Source organism: Cricetulus griseus (assembly GCF_003668045.3).
Source record: "Cricetulus griseus strain 17A/GY chromosome 1 unlocalized genomic scaffold, alternate assembly CriGri-PICRH-1.0 chr1_1, whole genome shotgun sequence".
Taxonomy (NCBI): Eukaryota; Metazoa; Chordata; class Mammalia; order Rodentia; family Cricetidae; genus Cricetulus; species Cricetulus griseus.
In genome coordinates this window covers 189225376-189251396 of record NW_023276807.1, presented here as the reverse complement: position 1 = coordinate 189251396, position 26021 = coordinate 189225376, and the positions used below count along the sequence as shown (strand labels likewise).

Sequence of the window (26021 nt, the reverse complement as noted above, 5' to 3'; positions counted from 1 at the left end):
AAACTAGTAAGCAAGGAGGACCCTAAAAGAGACATACATTGTCCCCTGGAGAAGGGGAAAGGATCATGATCCCCTGAGCAAATTGAGAGCCTGGGAAGAGAGGGGAGGGAGCTATGAGAATGAGAAGGGAAGAAGAGGAAGGATGCAGAGGTCATGAGAGAGCAGAAAGGTTGAGTCAGGTGTAGATTAGAAGAAAGGATATGCAATAGGTAGGGTTTTAGTGGGGGATGGTAGGGGAGGACTGGAGGGAGAAGGGAACTGGGATTGTCATGTAATTCAATCTTGTTTGTAATTCAAATAAAAAAATGATAAAATTTCATTTTAATCACTAATCCTTAATTTCAATTAATTTAAAAAGCATAATTCTGAAGGTAGAGTTTAGAAAAAAGAAAACAGAAGAGATAAGAAACAATGGTGAAGAAAACCAGAAAGGGGAAAAATGGTTAGTCTGGAGAGACAGTTCAGCAAGGAAGAATGCTTGCTGCTCTGCAAAGGACTGGTGTTCAGTCTCTGCACCTACATCAAGCAGCTTGCCGCTGCCTTTGACTCCAATTCCAGGAGGATCCCATACCTCTGGCCTCTAAGGCCACACCTGCATACCCACTCCAGACACATAACACATTTAACTAAAAATAATAGAAATCTTTCTTTAAGAAAGAATTAGCAGACAAAAAGAATCAAGTCAAGATAGGCAATGGTTGTATAAAACAATGAAATGCTTAGTTCTAATTAATAGAGGTATTAGACAAAGCAAAACTGCTCAGTGGTAGAGCAGCTACTCTTTTGCTTAATGTGCTCAAGGTCTGCAGCATAAGTTGAAGCAAAGATTTTGAGAGCAGTAACAGAGTTTTTCACACTGAAAACATTCCAAGATTGAAATGAGAAAGCTGTAACCAGGCATTGTGACTCTCACCTATAATCCCAGCACTCTGGGAGGCTCACTTGAATGATTGCAATGAGTTCAAGCTATCGTTGCTATTATTGCCTGAGCTGCAAAATGAAACCTTGTTTCTAAAGGGGAGAAGGAAGTTGAGTGTGGTGGCACACGCCTTCAGTCACAGTACTCCAGTGGGTCTACGTGAGTGCAAAACCAAGCCTGGTCTACAGAGCAAGTTCCAGGACAGCCAGGGCCACAAGAAGAAACCCTGTCTCAGAAAACCACAAAAAAATAATAAAGCAAAATAAAAATAGAGGGAAGAATGAGAGAGGAGGCGAAGGGAGGGAGGTGGGGAAGAAGAAAAATGAGGGTAGCTTAATTGATTAGCTGTGAACTTTTAAATGTTGTTGAAAATGGGAGGTAGAATGAGCTGTATCAGGCAAATTTGAACCAAGGAAGGTGAGTTAACTATGTTAAGAATATATAACTAACAAAAAAATCAGAGATGGTACAAAGTTTTGAACTACTTTGTACCAAGTATATAGAAAGTTATAAACTGAATGTTAAAAACTCATAATTGCAGGTTTCTGTAAGGTTATGGCTAATATAGTTAGGCTATCTAGGATAAGAGGTTAGGGAAGAAAAAGGGAAATAATAAAGATGAAGGAAAATAAAAGTGAATAGCAATTAATTGCAGAAAGCAGAAATTGCTGTAGATAAAATGATTGATCCATCAACAATTAAAAACAACCAGAAGATGTACAGTGGACATGTTAGGAAGATATAACTGAAGGTATTTTTTTTAACCCACAAATTTTAGAAACAAGCAGTGAGCTTTTTGCCTGAATTTCAAACTTAGATGAGAGGGAGTTTCTGAGAAATGTCCCATTTAACAGAAGTGTCCTAAGGCCTAAACAAATCCAAATGGATCCAAACAGCACAACAAATGGTCTAGCAATTTAAAAATCTCCCCCATGGCCTCTAAAGAAATTGCCAGAGGCATGTTGTGTTTGGTAATGATATTAGGACAATTCTCTGTGTAGACCAGACTCTAAAAGGTCAGGTTTGGATTGAATACATTTCTGGTCTGTCTGCTTAGGCTGTGCTTCTGTGCTGAGGAAGTCAAACTTCATTATCCACTCTTCCTTCAGCAAGATGCCCCACTATTTCTCCTGGGTTGAGTTTTTCCCCAATGTCAAGGGTCCATTGATTGCTAGCTACTTCTGTGGACACTTTAGAGATGCAGTGATAATAACTTGGAGTCTGTTTTTTGATGCATACGCTTCCTTATTAATGAAGAAATACCACCAATATACTGTAAGATTATGTTCTGAGTGGCAACAACAAAAATAGAAACAGGCAACTTTTTTTTTTAACAGCTAGACTGTTTGTAATAACCCAGTAAATTGCAAATACTAAGTTTGTGATACCTTCGAGCTTTGTAGAATGACTTCTGGCATTGAATCATTTTCTTTTATGCAAACTATCTTGTATTGATTTCCTTTGATAAAACTATCTCATGAGGCAGAGGCAGGTGGATCTCAGTGAGTTTGAGGCCAGCCTGCCTCATCTACAAAGTGAGATCCAGGACAGTCAGAGCCACACAGAGAAACCCTGTCTCGAAAAGCAAACAAACAAAAAACAATAAAAACCTCAAATTGTTTTTTACTTTGTTCTTACCTAAACAAAGATGATTGACTCAGATAATGCCAACTCAGTAATATTTTATTAGGTATGTCATCTGCCTAGCACCTTATCAGATACCATACCTTATGAACTATCAAAGAACTTTTCTGAACTATCAAAAAACTTTTTTGTTTGTTTTTTTTGGTCCTTAAATTCTCCTCATTTTGGGGGTGAACTGTAAGTAAAATTTACTGAAATGTATTCGAGCTTTCAGTAATTTGTCTGTCTTCCTCAGAAGGGCTAAGATTCTTAGTGAAGCCAGCAATGGCAGCTCATGCCTGTAATTCCCAGCACTGAGGCTAAGACAGAAGGATTAACCAAAGCTGAAACTAGCCTGAACGACACAGCAAGTATCAGGCCAGCAAGGACCATGGACCAGACCACTTCTACACACACGCACGCACGCATGCAAGCATGGTGGAGAGATTTTCTTAATAAAGGAATGCTACTTCATTAAGGCTGGAGCTATACATGTTTAATTCTTAAATAGCTGTAGAAGAGTGGTAAAAACTGATGATTTAAGGTCTATAACTTAAAGGTTACCAATTGTAAATTTGAAGAATAAGGCTTTTGGTGCTGAAAATCTAATCTGTCAGATATGATGATAGTTTGCATGTTTTTCTTCGTAAGTTTCAATTATTTATCCATTAATTAGAAAAAATGTGTGTTGCAGATTTTTCCATCTCAGTTCTAACCTTACTCTGTCGTGGGGGAAGTCAGGTGGTAGTTTTAACTAAAAGAGGAGTGATTTTATGCACTTTAGTAGACTTTCAGTTTTTACTGGAAGGAATTATCTAAAGGTGGCCTCCTCCTGAACCTGATTCCCTCATTTTAAGATGTTTTCCATAATCCCAATTGAGCAAAGTCCTTTTCTGGTTTCCTCAGAATACCTGCATGTATCCTGATTTTCTTCTTACCTAACACTTTAAGCAGTAACAGATCTGTGGTTTGTATAAAGCAGTATAAAAATAATCCTATTTAGATAAAACCCAATCTGTAATTTATCCAGATAGTGTTAGTGGCATACAGCTGCTAGCCTTGTGTGCTACTCTTTAGCCTTCCCAACAACAATTAACTACAAATGTAGCCGGTAGTGAAAATATCATTGTTTAACTCACCTGGAAAGGCCTGGGAAAAGTCCTCCTCCTTGGTTTCCACTTCACTCACAACTTTGCCTTTATACCGAATATCAGTCTTTTTCGAGAGAGCGTTTTTAATTAAAATTAGATCGCTAGAAAATGTCGGAAGGTTCATTTCCATAGTGTTGAAAATAGAGCTGCCAAGTGGAAAGTTTTAGTGAAAAAGTGCTGCAGCGCTGCCGTTCTTGTCTTTCTCCGTGTCCTTTCTCAGTTCAAGGGCAAGGCACAGCAGTAGAGATGGTGGGTGCTCTTGGCATTTGGAATGGATCTTCAGACTTAAAGCTCAGTGCAAGAAGTTTCCTCGCAGGATGCGTTTATAATTTATCAAGTCAAAAAATGTGAGTTCTACCTCCAGACTGAACAAGGAATTTATAAACAATTTAAAAAAAAAAAAAAAAGTCCAGCAGTTCATTCTTTGTGATCTCCCAGCTCAGCACACTGCTGCTCGCAGCCTGAGGAAAGGCAGGTGGTCTCCAGCAGCTGCAGCCCTGAGGTTGGTATGACTCTGTAATCAGAAGGGAGAAAGGACCTGTGGCAACTGCATTAGCCTGGCCTCCAGGACCAAGATAAGGAAAGAGCCTCCTCACTCTTGCCACAGTTACAGATTGAAGAGGTAAAATACCATGAGGACATACAGAACTGGGAGCAGACTCTGAGGCTATGAGGTCAGACTTTGTAAAAATCTGTATTGCTCTGCTCATTGTTTCTGCTACCAAACGTCCTTTTGGTAATGTTTGAGTCTTCCAGCATTTTAGAACATCCAAAAGGGGATAGTTTTATTATGGCTCACTGATTATTGGCTTTTTCTCCCCTAAGGTAGTTTTATCATGTAAAAGCAATTTTTATCTTTGTGTTCTAGTGTTATCTTGGTTGTAGGTTAGATAATTATATTACTTAGTAAATACTTTGAATATTTTCATTTGAGAAGTCACTAAGTATAGTCACATATCTAGATGATAGAAATATAAATAGAAACATGTAGTGTATAGATTAATGTTGTGTGTATGTAATGAAATTCATCACTGTTATAAACTGTGAAGCACAAGTTAGCCACTAGCCCAAGAAGTAAAGCCCTGTGCAGTAGGCAGCATAAACCTCAAGACTAAGCTCTGCAGGTTCAGTGCCCTGGGGGTCTAAGCAGATCTCAGTTACAAAAAGCCACTATTTCCAGGCATGGACAGCTTTGTCTTTTTATGTAAATACAAGATAAGCATTTGCTACCCACATATAAAAATTATATACTTGATTCTTAAGCACACACACCTCCTGGATTTGTTGTTGTTTTTTTGTTATTTTAGGGTAGAGAGTCACCTTGAAATCTCTGTAACCAAGGTTGACTTTTAATTAATGATCTCCTACCTAAACCTCCCAAGTGCTAGGATACCAGGCATACATTACCATGCAGTACTGAAAATGGAGTCCAGGACTGTGTGCATGCTAGGCAAGCACTCTATCAGCTGAGCTACAGGCACATCCCCACAGCTGGATTTCTATGACTGCATAGTACATCACTGCAAATACTGGTCCCAGCCAAAGTTCTAGGGAGAGCATGTCCATCGCTAATCACACAACACTCTTGAGATCTTATATCCTATAGGCGCTTGTGTTTACAACTCTGAGTTGGATGATCTCTTACTAATAAGAATGTAGGAAAGCATAAGTCAAGGAAGAGGGAGGTTTGTATCTTAAACCATAATTAAACCTATATCCTGACATTCTAACTGTAGATTCCTAAAAATCTAAAAAACAAGAATTCAGACCTATAAATGCCAAATGCTATTTCCCATCCTTTATCTTTCCCATCCAATATGTTAAAATGGTAGATTGGTGGAACATAGAGTAAGTAGATGACTAGGAGTGGTGGTCATGCCCGGCATTATGTCATACCCATAAGTTACACATAGCGTGTGTTTCGAAGCCCTGCCTCTGGTGGTGAGCACTGTAATAATAATGGTGGCTATAGTCCTATATCAAGTGAAAACTCTTATGATTCTTCCCTTTATCTGGAGTTGCCCTTCATTTAAAGATAAAATTTTGATAAATGGGAGCTGGGCGATGGTGGCATGTGCCTTTAATTTCAGCACTCAGGAGACAGAGGTAGGTGTTGTATCTCTATGAGTTCAAAACCAGCCTGCTCTACAGAGCAAGTTCCAAGTCAGCCAAGGAAGTTACACATAGAAACCCTGGCTTTGATAAATGGGAACATCATTCATAGTACTGTTGAATTTGTTTTCCTGGTTCCCAAATCCAGTGGCCATTTCACTGACCCGAATCCTGCTCTGAGATCACACTGCTTCCATAGCATTCAATTTTGGAAAGCAACCCTTTTAAAATAAACTGAGAAGCTCAAAGAGTATCAGTTTTTTGTTTTGTTTTGTTTTTTAAGTCATGTGATTCACACCTTCTACCCAGTGTTCAATAAGAAGATAAATTCCCACTTAGCTTTTAGGATTTGGGCTCATCCTCTACCATATTAGTGTGCATTGTTGTGAGGTGACTACTCTTTGGAGTAAGCCCCTGTGTCACCTTAGCCAACCTTCTTTGCAGTAGTACACAGCATCCTCTCATCTACCTAAGTGTTTGCAGCCTGCCAAGTGTCTCCTGTTAGAATCAAAGGCCAGTCTGTCTTTGGCTCTGTCCAGAGGCTGCCAGGCTTATCCCTCTCTGAAAAGATCTGTCGGTGTACAGACACTAGTTTTCTTACTAGCTGGAGCAGAACTAGTCACATAGCTTCAGTGTTCCATTTCTGATTATTAAAGTATATTTGACTATATTGAAAGCCTGATTTCTTATTTTTGCTTCCTATTATAGAAAATTTTCATATCTGTAAGTCTTATTTATGTGTATGTATGTGTGTGACTGTGAGTTTTATATGTGTCATGTATGTATACTTGTTCCCTCAGAAGTCAGAATCTGTTAAAGCCCCTGAAACCAGAGTTACAGGCAGGTGTAAGGGTCAAAGGAACTGAATTCAGGTCCTCTGTGAGAGCAATAAGCCACTGAGTCATCTCTCTGATATCTTTAGAACTATTTCCACTTTGGGGTATGGTCTCCCTCTCCCCCCCCCCCCCAGTGCCCTTACTTACCAAGCCATCTCTCCAACCCCCTAGAAGTTTTAGAACTCTTAACTTTTTTTCTCCTTGGCTCTGTATTAAGAAGAATGGCAGCCTCCTCAGATCCTTTTAGAAAATATGTCAGGTATACATGATAAATGAGTCAAAAAGGCAATAAATGAGAGTGGGTCGCAGTAGCTCTAGAACTCTTCAAGGCTTTGCCAAAGTGTCCAAGTTACTTTGAATTTTCTTGATCTTGTGTGTACCATATACAACTTAAATAAAACTGAATAAAATATAATATCAAATTTTAAGTAGCCTTGTCCTCATCTGGGACTCTTGGGAAATAGAACATTTTCCCTATCAGCTTTTAAGTTTTTCTCAATTTTAGATAATCAAATGTTTTTAACGATTATTTTTTTTTCAGTTTCCAAAGGAAAAGGCCCCCAGTTGAAAAGTAGGAGAAACACTTGTTTGGGGTTATTTTGCCTCTTGATATTTTTCATGGAAGTGTAACAATGTTACATTATACTCCTTACCTTTTCAGTGGCTGCCATTATGTATGACTGTCTTGGGCGGAGCAGTCAGGATGTATGGTGGATATCCACAAACTTTTTTCCTTTGATCTTGAGACAAACCATTTATGAAACAGGTACAAATCATTATTTGTTGTAGCAGAATAGTATTTTATTGCCACAGAATAGTATTTTATTGCCAGAAGCCTGAGTCTTTTGTGGGACAGTTAATGAGGGGAGATTATTTCAGGACATCTCAGCAGGATTGTTGGCAACATGTGTAGGACCTTTGAGTGTAGGTTCTCTTAAGAATACTTAACTTGGGTTTAGAGACAAAGTCCTCTGTGGTCTCGGCTATCTGGCAGACTTATCTGTTTTTCCTCACTAGTGGCAGTGACAGGCTTAGTGGCAGCTCCCTGAGCTTTCTTGCCAGTTGCATGCAGTGAGCTTTTGATATGTTGGCAGACAGCGCTGATTCTTGGATGCGTCTCTGAACCTCTACAGGTCTGCTTCTGGCAGAATTGAGTGTGACTCTTATCCTTTGCCCATTAAGCTGTCGTGCTGGCCTCCTTATCTGTGTTTCTTCGGCAGACAAGCCTTTGAAAGTGTTTGGTTCTTTTTTGGCAGTTTGTTTGATAATGAACAAGTATAGAAGCAAATGTCGTATTTCTAAATTACATTGAATTTCTTGAAAGAGAAACAGGTAACTTAGGTAAAGATTTACCTTAGACTGGCAACTCTGGTGAAATTACTTTGGTTTTCAATTTGAAATTCTAATAGTTTAATTTGGAATCCCTGCCTCTTTAACCCAGAAAGAGCTTTGCTTGACTCTCCACACCTGATGCCCGAATATTATAAGCACACTGTCAGCACTTCAGCTCATATGGCTGTGTCCAGATGGTGATCATGTAGTATGTGAAAACCTGAGTCTTCTGTATTTGGGCTTTAGTGTTTTAGGTGTTCTGAACCACAGTTGGAAAGAGGGATATTTAAAGAAAGGTGATTGCCTGTAATTACCATATATGGAATCTTTTGAAAGCCTTAGTGTGATTTACTCTAAATTAGTGTTGGGGTGAGATTTAGCTTCTAGACCCAGTAGTAGATAAAGCGTAATCATTTTCTCTCTAGCAAGCCTATTTCTGTGTCCTTCCGTTGAGATGTCAAAGGTGAGTTAATTTGTTTGTTAATTTGCATTATGTGAAACATTACAAAATTCCTTGCTCTTTGGAAGTACATGTAATGTTTTGAAATTCTGTGAATGAAGAATCACCTTTAAAAAATGGGTCCCAGGCATGGAAAGCAGCCCCAAGTCTGAGTACCATAGGATCTGTGACCACACAGAGCTCTGAAGATTTAGGGCAGTTTTAGTGTGGTTGAAGATTTTTCCATGCCAGAACACTGAACCTTGTAAACAAGGTAGGGAAAAATTTCTTGTTCATGTTCTTCATTCATTAAAATGAAGCCATTTGCTTATTCTGTTTATTAGTATCTTAATTCACATAGCAGTAACAGTAAAAAAATTCAGCTTAACCCTTATGAAAATTAAGTAACAGATTGTCAAATGATTTGCCCTGAAATCTTGCAGAAGAGTGGTCTTAATTCAGGATGAAACAAATATTTGCCATCAAAATAACCTTTATTAATTGGCTTTATAGATCGATATATTCTAATAATACCTTTACAGAGCTTATTTAATATTTATCTAAAAGTTTTTTAAAAACTACTAGAAACCAGATCTCTTTATGTGGCCCAGGTTGATCCTCCTGCCTCAGCCTCATTCGTGAATTATTAGGCACATGCCATTATCACACCGGGCTTTTAAAAACACATTTTTTAAAATCATGCACATCCACTTTTTAAAAATTTATTATTCTAAAAAAACCGCATTTTTGACTTATTTAAAATTTATTGAAATCAGTAGATTACATGAAAAATATTTTTTAAAGAAAAAAATTTTGAGTCTAGCCTATAGTATATAGTAAAACCCTGTCAGAAAAAACAAGAAAAAATTAACCCTCCCATTTCTAGTAATATTGTTTCTCTGCCATCATTACATGCATGAATAAAGTTTAATAAAGGACATTTTTAATTTCAAACAAAATAAAATTTATTGATGCCAGATATGATGACTCATAGCTATTCAGTGCTTGGGAAGCAAAGTAAGAAGAATCGGGAGTGTGAGGCCAGCCTGGAATACATACCTAAAAACAACAAAATAGTAAATTAAAAAAAAAAGGAAAATACAGTTTCTTATGCTTGCATTTAGATTTTGTGAGTTTGTTGGCACATGTGCCATTCAAGCACTTGAGTGTGTGCGGGCATGAGTGAGTATGAGTGAGTGTGTGTGTGTGTGTGTGTGTGTGTGTGTGTGTGTGTGTGTGTGAGTGTGTGTGAGTGTGTGTGTGTGTGTCTGTGTGTGTGTGTGTCTGTGTGTGTGTGTTGAAACAGGCCCTCATATATCTCACACTATCATCAAACTCTTTATGTAGCTGAAACTGGCCTTGAATTCCTAATCTTCTGCCTCTATCTCCCAGTGCTGAGGTTACAGACGTTCATTGTCACAGTTTGTGCAGTGTTGGGGATCAAACCTAGAACTTTTCAAACACAAGGCAAGCACTTACTCTTGTTTCTTTGTAGCATGATTTTGCTGGTATAGTTCAGTGTGGCCCCAAATTTGTGATTCCCCTCACTTATAGCCTCCCAAGTGCCAAGATTATATTATGTGTGCTACCATTCCCAGCTTCATGCTATCCTTTAAATGTGCAATTTTAACTTAATTTTTCTTTGTTTTTCTCTAGTCTTTTAAGTGTAATTTAAATTAATTACTTTGATCTGGGTGTGGTAGTGCACGACTGTAATCCAAGCACTTGGGAGGCCAGGGCAGATGGATCTTTGAGTTTGAGGCAACCTGATCTACAGATCAAGTTCCAGGAGAGCTTGGGCTATACAGAGAAACCCTGTCACTACTTTTATTGCCATAAAAAAGTTTTATGGAGCCAAGTAGTGGTAACACACTCCTTTAATCCCAGCACTCAGGAGGCAGCCTGGTCTACAAAGCAGGACAGCCAGGGCTGTTACACAGAGAAACTCCGGGGATGGGGGGGGGGGGGATTTTATGGGACTGACAGAATGACTCAACATAAAAAGGTACTTGCTGGGGGCTGGAGAGATGGCTCAGGGGTTAAGAGCACTGACTGCTCTTCCAGAGGTCCTGAGTTCAATTCCCAGCAACCACATGGTGGCTCACAACCATCGGTTATAAGATCTGGTGCCCTCTTCTGGTGTGCAGATATACATGGAAGCAGAATGTTGTATACATAATAAATAAAATAATAAAAAGAAGGTACTTGCTGCCAAGCCTAATGACCTGAGTTGGATCCCCAGAACTCACATAGTACAAGGAGAGAACCAACTCCCTACAAGTTGTCCTCTGACCTCTATATACATAAATAAATGTGTAAAAAAAATTGTTTTATTTTACTTTTAATGCAGTGAGATCTAGGTACCAGGTGTGGGGTGGCAAGACAGGTGCTCTAAGAATGTGCCAGCCTATGTTCTAGCTATAGTCCTAAAACTAATCTTTTTCTCTGGCTTATTAGTAAACCACCTAGTTCTCTACTTAGACTACTGTTTTCCAGCCATAAAAATACATAACACAACTTGGTCAGGCAAATGATTTGTCTCTTCTTGGTAAGTCCACCTATAAAACCTGGAGATAATACAAAGCAATGGAGAACTATGAAGGCTAACCAGAGGAAGATGATGGGGGATTTGACATACACACAGACCAACCCAGCAGGAGGATGTCTCACAGTCTTAACATGATGCAAGCCTGCCTAGCAACAGAAGGTAGCCCAGGTGGACTTGGCCTCCCATAGATTGCATGGGACTTGTGCCAGCAATACTAGGCAAGCCTAGCAAAGCTGACAAGATTGGAAGCTCTGCTAATAAGTGAACACCAGGGAGGTGTTCTCCCTCCCCTCCAGGAAGAAGTCAGGATGGGAATGGCAGAGGGTCTTATGTCTTCAGTCTGACCTGAAACATGGTTTTTATTTTAAGAATGGCCTAGCCATGGTAAGTGCCTGCCTTCCTGTGCGGCACTGGCTGGGAACCTACTAAATTCCTACTGAAAGAAATTAAAATTAGCCAAGTGTGCTGCAACATGCCTGTGATCCCAGCACTTGGAAAAATGGAGGAGGATCAGGAGTTCAAGGCCATCCTGGCCTATCAGAAACCTTATGTAAAATTAATAATAATAATAATAATAAAAGACAAGAGAAGAAGAAAGATACAAAATTACTCAGCACCCCCCCCCCATCCCCGGAGTTTCTCTGTGTAACAGCCCTGGCTGTCCTGCTTTGTAGACCAGGCTGCCTCCTGAGTGCTGGGATTAAAGGAGTGTGTTACCACTACTTGGCTCCATAAAACTTGACGGGTGTTGGTGGTGCATGCCTTTAATCCCAGCACTCAGGAGGCAAAGGCAGGCTGATCTCTCTGAGTTTGAGGCCAGCCTGGTCTCCAGAGCAAGTGCCAGGATAGGCTCCAAAGCTACACAGAGAAACCCTGTCTGGGCGGGGGGGGGGGGGGGGGGGGGCGGGGGGGGGGGGGGCCGGGGAGAAGATTATAAATAAAAAAAAAAACCACAAATCAGTGAAATTGGAGAAAGTGGAGAAAAGTCACTAAAGCTAACAGCTTGTTCTGTGAAGAAAGACAATATAATTGATAAAATGTTTAACAAGAGTACAGCCAGGCGATGGTGGTGCACGCCTTTAACCCATTTCAGCACTCGGGAGGCAGAGGCAAGCAGATCTGTTCGAGACCAGCCTGGTCTACAAGAGCTAGTTCCAGGACAGCCTCTAAAGTCACAGAGAAACCCTGTCCCGAAAAACAAAAAAACAACAACAACAAAAATATTTCAAAAGGAATCCCTCCCCTTACAAGTATGCTAATCAAGGCATTGTAGGGATAGACAAATAAGTGGAGATGAAAAATCCATAAGCAGATGCATTAAAAAAAAAAAATCCCACTGGTATTTATAAAGATAGAAGAGGTTCCTGGATAGATTAAAGCTGCTGCTTCTAGGAAAAAAGGCAGGCATATTAGATGATATAATGGTTAGTATTGTTTGGTGACCTGCCAGGACCTGAAGTCACCTAGGAGACAAGGCTCTGGACATGCCCATGAGGAATTAGATAGATTAGGCTGATTGGCATGGGAAGACGTCCCTAACTTCCAGACGAACAGAGCTAAGCAGTAGCATACATCCCTCTGCTTCCTGGCTGTGGGGGTAGTGAGAGCAACTTCCTCAAGCTCCTGTCCCCAGGGAGATACTGCACTCCCACAGTGGTACATTACAACAGTCAGTAGGCCTTCCCCAGCCATGTGTTTGACTTACATCTTCAGTATTTCTACACACCGTATCCAAATCTGCTTTAAAAGCTTATTTATATATTGCCATCTTTAATGATAACAGTCATTTATCTTGCAGTCCTTAGTGGATTGCCATTCTGGGAATAAGAAAAGGTAGCAATAGAAGCGTGACTGACTGGTGCTGGTGTCAGATGTAAAGTTGATCAGCAATTATTTTAAAACTTTGTTTTAAAACGTTTCCATTGTAGTTAAGACATTTTTTGTATTTTCATGTTAGTTTAGAATCATCATCAGTACTAATTGAGTCTTAGTTAATTGGTACTTTCTTTCTTGATTATGTAAGTAATGGTGCATCTGATTAATAGATTTTCTGCCCCACCACCACCACCATAATAGGTTTCTCCACCAACTCAGTAAGCCATTTTGAGCAGAATTGAAAGAAATACAGCAACAGGTTTATTTGAGAAAGCAACTCCCAGCTGAGCTCTCCAGTCCCAGAGATCCAGTCCAGAGAAGCCATGTGCCTGAGATAAAGCAAGGAAAATTTTTATAGGTCATAGATGAGGGGTGATGAAGTGTACACCACAACTGGGTTTGTGCCCAAGTATGGTCAGAAGCTGACCACTTTAGGCAGGAACTTGAGCTGCTGGTGGCAGGGGGGTGGGGGAGGGGGTGTTACAGTAGTTGCCAAGGATGAGAAAGGGAGAGACAGGAATAAGGCTTTCCAGATAAAGCAGGAGTAAGCTCGAGGTTCCAACCAAACACTGATGTTTAGTGGCAGATTATGTTTAAAAACATGCAAAGTGTGTGTGTGTGTATATATTTCGAATGACCCAAACACCACTGAGCTATATCCCCAACTGATTTTTAATTTTATTTTGAGACAGCCTTATAGGCTGGCCCTGGACTAGTATTCCTCCTGCCTCAGCCTCCAGAGTAGCTGGGATTATAGGCATATGCTACCATACCTCATTTGGTTTTTGTTATTAACATCTTGAGTGTTTTACCTGTCCTGGTTTTAATGGACTTCTGGGGGAAGAGGTTTTGTGTTTCATTTTATTCCTTTTTTTCTTTAGAGGGACTACTGATAATTTGAGGATCTAATGGTAAATCCAGTATTGTGTACTCAGACTTGAAAACTTTATGCTTACCTCTTTTTTTCCCCTTTTTGTTTTTCAAGTGTCAATATACAGCATCTGGTTTTATGACAAGAATGATTGTCACCGAATAGCGAAACTCATGGCTGAGTAAGTATATATACTCCATAGATTAATGAGAGATACTTTGATCCCAACTTCTCCTCAGTGCTAACATCTTCTAGTTAATGTTTTCCCTCCTAATTCCCTTTTTATTGCCAAAAGTTTGACAAAGGCAGATTTTTTTTCTAAAAATTATCTATAATTCTACTGATCCCAGTGTAGTTAAAAATGTCTGTTCCCTTTAATCTGTGTTGAGTATACATTAGATTGTTTTGCATGATTGTTATCTACAAATGTAAGGACAATTGTTTAATGTTAACAGCATATTTTTCAGAATATTAAATTTTCCTTTGTAGCTTTTATCCATTATACCCAGTCTACAGACAATTCAGTTTAACAGATACTTAGATGTAGTTCCAGCTGCCAAATTGCCTGACAGAGAATATGAAGTGCATTAGGACATAGCCTGACCACCATATACAGTGGCTATACCAATTTCTACTATAATGAATAGTACTGTATTCAGTAGCTTGATCCAGATTATATAGCCTTTAGATGAACTTGGTTTGAGCTTAGACTGAGTTTAGAAAGCCCAGGTCTACAGTTTGTTTCCAAATCTTGAAATCTGGAGAATAATTTCCATTGAATTAATGATCTAAAGGATGACTTCTTGTCCTTGTGCTAGCCTGTAGAAACCACCTCTTGAGTGACCATAGTGCAAGACTGCCCATCTGAATTCTGGGAGCCCAAGACTCTAAAGTGCTAGATGGGGCCTGGAACAGTACAGAAGTAGAGTAGTGGGTAGTGTCTTCTGGCATAGATTGCTTCCTCTTTAGTTTTTGCTTGAATCTACAGTGAACTCTTACTCCTACCAAATCCAAATTCTGTTATTCTCTTCAAGGTTTGTATCTATGTTTTTTGGGGAAAAATAGTCTTGATTTTCTTTTTAACTGTAAGTTTTAATTAGTCATCCTGAAAGTATAATAGTTAACCCAGTAGCTTCAATTCTAGGTGTGCTTACATGTCAAGTTATAACCCAGGACTGCTAGTGTGTCCTGATTGAGTGTTTACCCACTGACTGTTGTACCATCTGCTCTGTCAGCTTGCAGGGTGGACCTGTTGTGTTTACTGCTAGTTGCACTTTTGGGGGAGCTTTGCTGCATATAAACTGACAGTCTTAACTAGAGAAAGCATTGGTTTTCTAGAGCACACTTCCTTTAAAACATTTTATCTCTAGTAAATCTTTGTTCTGCGCATGCTTGTAGGTATGGTATAGATAGAGGAAGTCAGCAGCATGGGTTAACATGGATGGGCAAAGGACCTTGCTGTATTATAGTAATGGAGAGCATCACATGAGAGAACAAATATGCTAGCTCTAAGATCCTAGGGGCTTTGCCTCATGACCTCAACCAAAGCATTTGTTTGATAACTTGCTTTTTGGCAAAAGTGGCAGGTGTATTTAAACTTTGGAATATATTAATGCATTGATATTTTCTCCTGCCAAATGAGAGAATCTGTTTAAGCCCTAACAACTACCGAAGGAAAATCATCTTGAAGTTTCCTCTGAGGGCATTGGCAACACTCCAGATATTAAACTTCAGTGGTTATTGGAGCTGAAGCCTGAAGGCCCATCTGAATTGATCCTGGAAATAGATATAGAAATAGAAATGGGACTATGGAAGTGATTAAAGATATGTTTGAAATCCCAATGCTGAGGTGCCAGAGTTGTGAGTTCAGGATCAGCCTGGATGGCATAGCACAGTTCAGCCTCCTAAGAAAGAGACCTTGTGTCCCAAAAAGTGATTAAAGGGTGCCCAGTTTATAGTGACTTTTTGAATGCTTGGCCTATGTATATCTGAAGAGAATGCCTCACATTATTGCCACTAACTCTGGGAATAAATGAATCTGGTCACCAAAGATTGGAGAAAGGAGAAGGGAGGGAAAACATCTTTCATTGTTGTCTATCTGCCTCAATATACCTCTGTTCTCTGTGTGATTCAGAGTATCATCCCACTGACTAATGCTGCTAAAACTTTGACACCTTATGCATTTAAACAAGCCTAGGGATGAAGTTCACTGGTAAAGTACTACTTAGCATGTGCCAGGCAGACACTGAATTCTATCCTCAGCATCACAATAAATAAAGCATGTCTGTCAGTCCACATTCTGTTAGATACAGTGTGTGTGTGTGTGTGTGTGTGTGTGTGTGTGTGTGTGTGTGTGTGTGTGTGTGTGTAAATGTAAGCCTGTAAAAAGAGTTGAAGACCCTAACCCTGTCAGTGGCATTCTTGAGACTTTTGCCTGTGGAATTTAAAGTGAATTATTAAATAATGCCAATAAAAATACAGTACATACCCATAACCACCCTAAGTTTGGTTGCCCATTTAGTGCAGAGCCTTTTGTATGCTTATAGAGACTTCACCAACACCCATTTTCAAGGCTAGTCCACAGTATGCTATTCAGTTTTCCGCATTTTAGTAATATCCATTTACAGCTTAGTTGTACGAGTTTTAAGTTACTCGTAGGAGAAAAGCAGGTGCTTGAAAGGATTTCTTAATGTACCTACTTCTGCCACCTCCAGAAAGGGATTCTATTTTTGTCTATCTTGGGTAAGGGACTGTTCACTGTTATGATTGAGATGGTGACATGCTTAAGTCATGTATTTTCCGGAATGAGGTAACCAAAGCTCTTTATCTTATTGCAAGGACAGTGTCATGTGACACTCTTACTTTATCCTTAGAAAGTTGACAAGAGAGTACTGGAGTTCAGTTGTGTGAAGTGGCCTTTCTGAAACCTGTTTCTCCTATAGTGTAGTAGAAGAGGAGACACGTCGATCCCAGCAGGCTGCTCGAGAGAAACAGAGTCCCAGCCAGGCCAATGGCTGCAGCGACCAAAGGCCCATCGACATCCTGGAGATGCTTAGCAGAGCCAAGGATGAGTATGAGAGGGTAAGGCTCTCTGTGTGCTGACCAGGGAATACCAAAGGGGAGGAAGGAGGAAAGGGAGGGGCCTGCTGGAGTCTTAGAGACTGGCAAAGACCCTCACGTGCTCACAGGAGTCATTAGTTTAGAAAAGAGCAAAGTCTGCTTACCTCAGCACATGGTTAGGGAGGAAATCTTAAAACTCACCTTCTGTTCCCATAGTCTTTATAGATTGATTACTGTGAGAGCAAGTGGCCATGGGGGGCTGGAGCTGGTGCTCAGCGGGTTCCTCAGGGAAAGCAGCACAGCTCCTCTTCACCCCTGCAGTTCTGTTCCGGGCTAGATGGACTAAGCACTTATGTAGGTTTTGAAAACAATCTGGGAATTTGTGCTCCATAATAGTAAATGGCACATTTTATGTTCTGGAATTGAGTCCATCATTTGGAATTTTACTCAAATGTGACACTTTTTTGAAATGCAGTGTTTTCTGTTTCTTGTTTGTTTGGAGGCGTGGCTTCTGTTGTTTTCTTTTGGGAGGAAGGTGGCTTAGGGAGTATTTTGTATCTTGGTTGTTTTGGTTTTTTGAGACTGGGTTTCACTGTGTGGTCCTGGAACTTCTTTGTAAACCAGGCTAGCCTTGAACTCAGAGATCCACCTGCCTCTGCCTTGGATTGAAGGTTTTTTGAGACAGGGTTTCGTTGTGTAGCCCTGGCTGCCCTGGAATTTACTCTGTAGACCAGGCTTGCCTTAGACTCATAGCTGTGCCTGCTTCTGCCTCCCATGTACTGGGATTAAAGGTATGCACCACCACAAACCGGCTAAATCATGTTTCTTAAAAAACTAAATAAATCAATCCAGGCAGTGGTGGCGCATGCCTTTGATCCCAGCACTTGGGAGGCAGAGGCAGGTGAATCTCTGTGAGTTTGAGGACAGGCTCCAAAGCAATACAGAAAAACCCTGTCTCAAAACCAAAGCAAACAAACAAAACTAAATGAGCAGAGCTTCCTTAACAAAAGTTCTGCTTTCTGCCTTGTTTGCCTGTTTTGCCATATGGAGTTGATATTAGAAGTAACTCTGGACCCGGATCTTCTTGTTTGGATGGGCTCTCCCCAGCAGCACATAGACAGATGGTCCCTTTGTTTCCTTTTGTTAGACTTAAGAGATTGGCAACCAAGGGCAGGGAGGATAAGCAAGGCCTCAGGTTTAATGAGATTTTATTCCATTTTATTCTAACTTCCCTATTGAGTTAGTTTATATAAGATAATATCTTTTCTATTCTCTCTCTCTTCCTTTCTCCCTCTTTCCCCCTCTCCTTTTGTAGGGTTTCACTCTAACCCAGGCTAGCCCCAAACAAGTGATCCTCCTGACTATTGAAATCATGCTGTACACTACCACACCAGCACAAATCCAGCATTTTTTGTAGTATTTATAAAGACTGTTTGAAGTTTAAAACTCTGTAAGCATTTCCAGATCATCTAGCCTCACTCTGAAAAATGACAGATCTCAATTTTTAGGAAAGCTCCCGATTTTTAATGTTTCTGAACATTATACCTTCTGCTTTAAGTGCTTCTTAGGAACGATATTATTTTCTTCTAATATTCAATGTCAATCATTCCCTATAGTGGGGTTGATAGTGATTAATAATGACCCTGTTCAAAAGGCAGCATATGAGAAGATTAGATAGCCTTTACACACTGTTTTCACCCCAGATGGGTGACACTGATTGAATGTGTTCTGGAGCACATGCCTATGATCCTGACTCTTGGAAAGTGAAAACGGGAAGATTAGTGTTCAAGACCAGCTTTAGTTACATACTAAGTTTCAGGCTTATCTGAAGGGACCCTGTCTTTAAAAAAAAAAAAAGGATACTCTGAAATAATATGAGAATTATCATTTGTATAATAGAAATGCATCATTCTGTCCATTCCTTTGAGTCCCTATTCCTCTTTTGAGCATGTTTCTGAAACATACAATATTAAGAAAATTACTTTTATTTTTCTTGTTAGAATTGTTCTGTCTTCCAATGAAGTTTAAAGATGTTTCTTGTTTTGAAGTTGTTTTGTTATCTTGACATAGACAGTACTTAACCAAAAGCAGGAACAAATTTTTAAAATGTAACTTACATTTCCGAAACATTGCAACTGCATGTCCGCCAGTGGTCATCTTTAAGGATTCTTGTGTAATGTTACATGGTATTGTGTTTATTTTGCAATATTGGGATTTGAACCCCAGGACCTTGGGCATGCTAGGTAGGCACTCCACTATGAGCCACATACCCAACCAAAGATTCTTTTAAATAACAAAAGTATTTTTATTTTTTTGTTTTTTAGAGACAGTGTTTCTCTGTGTAGCAGCTTTAGCTGTCCTGGAACTCTTTCTGTAGACCAGGCCAACCTGGAACTCACAGAGATCCACCTGCCTTTGCCTCCTGAGTGCGGGGATCAAAGGCATGCACTACCACGCCCGTGTAGTATCACTTTTTTTTTTAATATTTAGTTATTTATTATATATACAGTATTCTGACTGCATGTATCCCAAAAGAGGGCACCAGATCTCATTATGGGTGGTTGTGAGCCACCATGAGGGTGCTGGGAATTGAACCCAGGTCCTGAGAAAGAGCAGCCAGTGCTCTTAACCTCTGAGCCATCTCTCCAGCCCCATGGTATCACTTTTAACAAGTTTGAATTTAAGTGGTATTAAAATGATTGGGAGTGCATATATATACACACAAAATTAATCTTAACCAAACTGTAGCATCTTACTCAAAATTCAGCTCAAACTGGCCCATAAATTAAATGGCAAAAAAAAAAAAAAATCAGACTGCTCACCTAAGGATGGCTTAGTCAGAAAAGCACTTGTTATGCAAGCATCAGGACCTGAGCTGGACTCCCCATGCCCATGTTTTGAGGTTCAAGACAGTGCTAGGGAGGCAGAAACTAGAGGGTCTCTGGGGCTTGATGGTCATTCAGTATAGCAGAATCTGTGAGCTCCAGGTTCAGTGAGACACCCTGCTTCAATAAAGAGTGGTTGAGGACATCTAACATCAACCCGTAGCCTCCACATGCACACATTAAAAAAACCTGTGTGCACAAAAAAAAAAAAAAAAACTGAGTCAAGTATAGTTGTCACACCTGTAATAGACTTAGGAGGCTGAGGCAAGAAGATCATGAATTCAAAGTCAATCTGAAATACATAGCAAGACTGTCTCAAAAAAAAATCTTTTAGAAGAAAATGATATTTACCATCATACCCTGATTTGTCTGTACTTGGTTTCTACTCTAGTGAAATGAAACTTTTGTCTACCCAACGTTATTCAAGCTGTGTTCATAATTGAAACTGAAAATGGGGGCTCGAGAGATGGCTCAGTTTGTAAAAGAGTTTGGTGTACAAGCATGGGAACCAGTGTTGGATTCCCATCAACCCTATAAAAAAAAAAAAGCATGGTTGTGTCAGCCTGTGCCCCCAGCTCAAAAGGATGGAAGGAACAGGAACAGGAGGAATAAGGATTTGGGGTTAATTAAAGATTAAGGATTTGCTGACCAACCTTTTAAGCCAAAACAGTGAGCCCAGAGAGAACCCAGGCTCATGTGAGACCCTCCTCTGGCTTCCTTCCACATAGGTGCTCACCCATGCATACACTGGTGATTACTACACATAAGCAAATAGATCAAGTCAAGGGGAAAATAGAGGAGAGCGAGAAAAGAGGTAACATAATAGAGGGAGCCATTATAGGTCCAAAGAGAAATCTGGCACTAAGGAAATGTCCAGAGATCTACATGGTTGACTCCAGCTAACAATCTAAGCAATAGTCAAAAGGCTACCTTAAATGCCCTTCTCTGATAATGAGATTGATGACTACCTTATATGCCATCCTAGAGCCTTCATCCAGTAGCTGATGGAAGCAGAAGCAGACACCCACAGCTAAACACTGAACCAAACTTCTGGCATCCAGTTGCAGAGAGGGAGGGGATATGAGCAAAGGGGTCAAGATCAGGCTGACCTGAACAAGGGGGAGCTCATGGATCCCAGACTGATAGCTGGGAAACCAGCATAGGACTGTTCTAGTGCCCCTGAACATGAATGTCAGTTTGGAGGTCTGGGCAATCTATGGGGCCTCTGGTAGTGAATCAGTATTTATCCCTAGGACACAAATGGAATTTGGGAGCCCACTGTACATAGAGGGATACTCTCTCAGCCTAGACACATGGGGGAGGGTCAAGGGCCCTGCTCCAAATGATATGACAGACATTGAAGATCCCCATGGAAGACCTCACCCTCCCTGGGGAGCAGAAAGGGGATGGGATAGGGGGGTCGGTGGACGACAGGGAAAGAGGGGAGGGAAAGGGAACTGGGGTTGACATGTAAAACAAGCTAGTTTCTAATTTTAATTTTTAAAAAAAGGGAAAAAAAAAGAATGAAAACGTGCTGGAGAGATGGCTCAGTGGTTAAGAGCACCCGCTGCTCTTACAGAAGACACTAGTTCAGTTCCCAGTGTCCACAGCTCACGACATCTGTAACTCCAGCTCCAGTCTCATTCTGAACTATCTGAGTAACAGGCACACACATGATGCACATATATACGTGCAGGCAAAATACTCATACACATAAAAATAAAAACCTTTTAAAATAATCCAAATGTTATATGCTCATCATTTAAAAAGGAATGAGCCAGGCTGGAGAGATGGCTCAGAAGTTAAAAGCGCTGACTGCTCTTCCAGAGGTCCTGAGTTCAGTTCCCAGCAACCACATGGTGGCTCACAACCATCCATTATGAGATCTGGTGCCCTCTTCTGGTGTGCAGATATACATGGAAACAGAATACATAATAAATAAATAAAATCTTTAAATTAAAAAAAAGGAATGAGCCATAGATACTATAAATTAACTTACATGAATCTTAAAGGCTTTATGCCAAGTGTCAGAAGCCAGTACTGTGCTTATATTCCATTCTACTTTGTGTAGCATTGTCTAAAAGACAAAGCCATGGCAGAAAACAAACCACTTGTTTCTTGGAGTGCTCAGGGTCATGATCTTAGTGGGCCATCACAGGGGAGCATCTTTGCAGTGGTGGATGGACGTGCTGGGAATCCTGATTGTAGAGGTGGGCATACAGCTAGAGCTGTGTCTCCCAACAGTTAAGGTGTCCTGTGTGACTTAAGTCATGGAAAAATCTGGTAAAATAAAGTCATTTTTTTCCTCAAAATGTGTGATAGTTGGAGCTACCGTGTAGAAATAGATTCTTCACTTTATAAAAATTTTATTAGAGAAATTATAAAAATTGATAGAAACATAACAGATTTTTTTGTTTATTTTTTAGTTAAGGAATTTTTGGTAACTTCAAATTTGAACCAGATTAGACAGCAATCGTTTTTTCAGATGATAGACTTTTTCTTTTAATTCTTTTCCAAGAATCAGATGGGCGGCTCAAATATCTCCAGCCCTGGGTTACAGCCAAGCACTCAGCTCTCCAATCTGGGAAGCACCGAGACTCTAGAAGAGACACCCTCTGGGTTACAAGATAAGGTTTGTATAGTTAAAGCCCCAGCTTTGTCAAAGTAACAGAACAGTGACATTTTATAAGGACTTGAACTACTGTGCAAGCTTGGTACATCGATTGTCTGTCAGATCATGTGTGACATCATAACGACATATATCCAGCTCCTTTCCTAGGCCCATGAAACCCTCATCTGGACTATGCAGTGGCCTCCTTTCTAGTCCCCTAACTTTTCCTCTTGATTCTGCCTTCTTTCTCTGTTCTCAACCAGATGAGCAGGACTTCCATTCCTCTGCTTTTACAACTCTCCAGTGGTGTCCTGTCTTACTCATAGTAATGGTCCACGAGACTCTACCTGGTGTCTGGCCCTTCCGTCTACCTGTGCCAACCACCCTTACCATCTGCCTTGCCTGCCTAGCCCCTGCTTCATTGCAGGACTTTGACCTGGTGTTTCCCTTGGCTTGTAGCACTTCTGTGCATGAATGTGCATTCTTCTGCTGGTCTCCAACATCCTCCATTTAGTCAGGCCCTTCTAGAACAAACGTCTCTGCCTTCTGTCCTGCTTGCTTCGTTTCCTCACTGACCTTAATTAGCTAGCATAGTTTGTTTGTTTTTTATTCACTTCTCATATTAATGAGACCTACAATTTGTTTGCTTGTTTATTTTTTGAGGCAGGGTCTCACTATGTAGCCCTTGCTGACCTGGAACTAGCTGTGTAGACCAGGCTAGCCCCTACATTTCAAGTGCTGGGATTAAAGGGGTGCACCACCACACCCACCCAGGACCAGCAGTTTTCTCTCCCTGTTCAGCAGTTTTCTCTCCCTGTTCAATGCTGTGTCTTTTAGTGTTTTGAGACAGGGTTTCTCTGTGTAAATCTGCCTGCCCTGGATCGTTGTCTCTTTATTATTATTATTATTATTATTATTATTATTATTATTATTATTATTATTATTGGTTTTTGGTTTTTTGAGGCAGGATTTCTCTGTGGCTTTGGAGCTCTTATAGACCAGGCTGGTCTTGAACTCACAGAGATTCGCCTGCCTCTGCCTCCTGAGTTCTAGGAGTAAAGGCGTTCGCCACCACCCGGCTCTATTGTTGTGTCTTTAGCACCTAGAAATAAAGGGGTAAGTTGGATAGAAAGAGCCAGACTTGGTAGTGCATACCTGTAACCCCAGAACTTCAGAGGCTGAGGCAGGAGGGTCATGAATTTGAGGCCATTCTGCTGTATTACAAAACTTTTTCCGAGCCACCTTGGATAACAAAAGCAGATCCTATCTCAATACTAAATATGCATGTAAGCATACTACAGAAAGATTCCGTGTGCTCATCCCCTATTCTTCATGGATAACATCTTGTAAAGTGTAATATACTAACACATCCAGGATGTTGACACAAGCCACACACCATCTTGCTCATAGTTACTCATTTTTATGTGTATGTGTGCACTCAACCTGTAGTTTTGTTCTGTGTATAGCTTTTATATATTAACCATCAGTCATAATAGATACTGTTTCCATCAACACAAGGATCCTTTGTGTTGCCCTCTTATAATCACACTAACTTCCCTGTCATGTTCTTTTTTTTTTCTTTCACCATCTTTTTCATGGTTTTTTTTTTTTTTTTTATCTTTTTGTTTTTTGAGACAAGGTCTTTCTATAGTGCTGGCTGTCCTGGAACTTGCTATGTAGACCAGGCTGGCCTCAGACTCAATGATCTGCCTGCCTCTGCCTCCTGAGTTCTTAGATTAAAGGTGTGCATTACTACAGCCAGCCCCCCCCCCTTTTTTTTTTTTGGGGTTTTTCGAGACAGGGTTTCTCTGTGGCTTTGGAGGCTGTCCTGGAACTGGTTCTTGTAGACCAAGCTGGTCTCGAACTCAAAGAGATCCGCCTACCTCTGCCTCCCGAGTGCTAGGATTAAATAAAGGCGTGCACCACCACCGCCCGGCTGCCAGCCCCCATTTTTAACCCCTGCCAACCACTTGTTTTTCCAAATCAAGAATGTAAATGTTATACAAATGGAATCATAGTATGTAATCTTTTGAGAGTCTTCCTCATTTAGCATAATTCCCAGAGACTTGTTGAAATTGTTATATGTGTCGAGTTTGTTTCCTTCCCCCTCCTTGTATGCTAGACAAGTGCTGTTCCACAGATCAGCATCCCAGCCTGAGTTGGTTCCTTCTTACTGCCACCTAGTAGTTAGATGATAGAACGGTTCACAGTGAATATCCCATACCTGAAATACTTGAGACTAGAAGCATCTTAAGTTTAGAGTTTCTTTGGGTTTTAGAACATTTATATATAGCTGGTGAGGTATCTTGGAATGGAACCCAAATCTGAACCAGAATTTCACTTGCTTTTCATATAGTTGTGGCCTGGTGGTGAAGTTACAGAATATTTTTCTTTGTACTTTTGTTTTAACTGTGACTTATTACATGAAGTACATTTTTCATCTCTGGCCTCACATTGGGATTTAAAAGATTTGGTTTGGGGGAGCTTTTTAGCTTAGGAATGCTCAACCTGTGTAACTTAAATTTAACCATTTTGAAACATTTCCCTACTAAAGGACATTTGGGGAGTATGCAGTTTTTTAGCTATTAAGAATTATCTGGCCAGGCAGTGTTGGCACATTCCTTTAATCCCAGCACTTGGGAGGTAGAAACAGGTCAGTCTCTATAAGTTCAATGCCAGCCTGGTTTACAAATTGAGTTCCAGGACATCAGGACCGTTACACAGAGAAACCCTGTCTCAAAAAACAAAACAAACAACAAAAAAAGAATTATCTATGAGTTTGTCTTTATTAGCATGCATTATACATGTTGTTATGTTACAGTCTTGTATGTATAATGTATGCCAGTCGATGTCTTACCTCTCCACCCTTGACTTTTCAATTGCTTTGAAAAAGGGTCTCATATAGCCTAGGCTGACCTCAAACTTCTTATGTAACCTAGGATCAACCTTGAACTTCTGATCATCCTGTCTTCTATCTCCCAAGGTCTGGGATTACAAGCATGTACTACCATGCACATCTCCACAAATTTGTTTGCTTTAGGAGAGTGTGGCAAGTATTCACATGTGTGTACAGGTACTCTTACACTTGTGCATGTGAAGGGCACAACCGCCTCAAATGCCGTCCATTCTTTACACTCCATCTGCCATTTTATTTTATTGTTTTGTTGTTGTTTGGGTTTTCGAGACAGGGTTTCTCTGTGTAGCTTTGGAACCTGTCCTAGAACTCGCTTTGTAGACCAGACTGGCCTCAAACTCACAGAGATCTGCCTGCTTCTGTCTCCCATGTACCAGGTCTTAAGACATGCACCACCACTGCCCAGCTTATATTATTTTTTTAACCAGAGTTTTTCATTAGCCCATAGCTTGCCATGGCTAGCTAGGCTAGCCAGATAAGTCCCTGTTTCCTCCTGTCTCCACCTGCCTAGCACTGAGATTACAGGTATGCAAAACTGAGCAGGAAAATCCCACATTTGAAGGCTGTGTAGGCTACATAGCAAGACTTTGCCTCAAAAACATGAAATAAAATAAAATTGTATCTTTTTTCAGCTGAAACCAAGGAATTATAAAGTATTGAGATTTGGATATTGTCAAAAGCTTTGTGATTGTCTAAAACCATTACAAATCCTTACTCTGCCCTACGAAGATATCTATTTAGTAACACTGCCATCTAGTGCTGAGTAGCAAATGATACTGCCAAACTTCAGCATTGAATCCGTTTCATGAGGGCCGCTGAGGAGATTCAGGTCAATACAGTGTCCG

The 26021-nt window shown here is 40.4% G+C and overlaps 2 protein-coding genes across 3 annotated transcripts in view; one reads left to right on the top strand and one right to left on the bottom strand.

The window, feature by feature from the left end:
* Positions 1-3817, bottom strand: part of Cacna1d (calcium voltage-gated channel subunit alpha1 D) — a 435186-nt gene extending 431369 nt beyond the window's left edge. The window contains exon 1 of the mRNA XM_035452228.1: positions 3682-3817. Within this exon, the coding sequence (XP_035308119.1) occupies positions 3682-3817 (136 nt within the window). The remainder of the gene's footprint in view (positions 1-3681) is intronic.
* The window catches only part of Dcp1a (decapping mRNA 1A), a 50686-nt gene that overhangs the window by 12633 nt on the left and 12032 nt on the right, over positions 1-26021 (top strand). The window contains exons 4-6 of one of the 2 annotated variants that reach the window (XM_027389595.2): positions 13821-13887; positions 16649-16787; positions 22170-22283. In XM_027389595.2, coding sequence (XP_027245396.1) covers positions 13821-13887; positions 16649-16787; positions 22170-22283 — 320 coding nt within the window. The remainder of the gene's footprint in view (positions 1-13820; positions 13888-16648; positions 16788-22169; positions 22284-26021) is intronic. The other variant, XM_027389596.2, reaches the window with a different exon arrangement.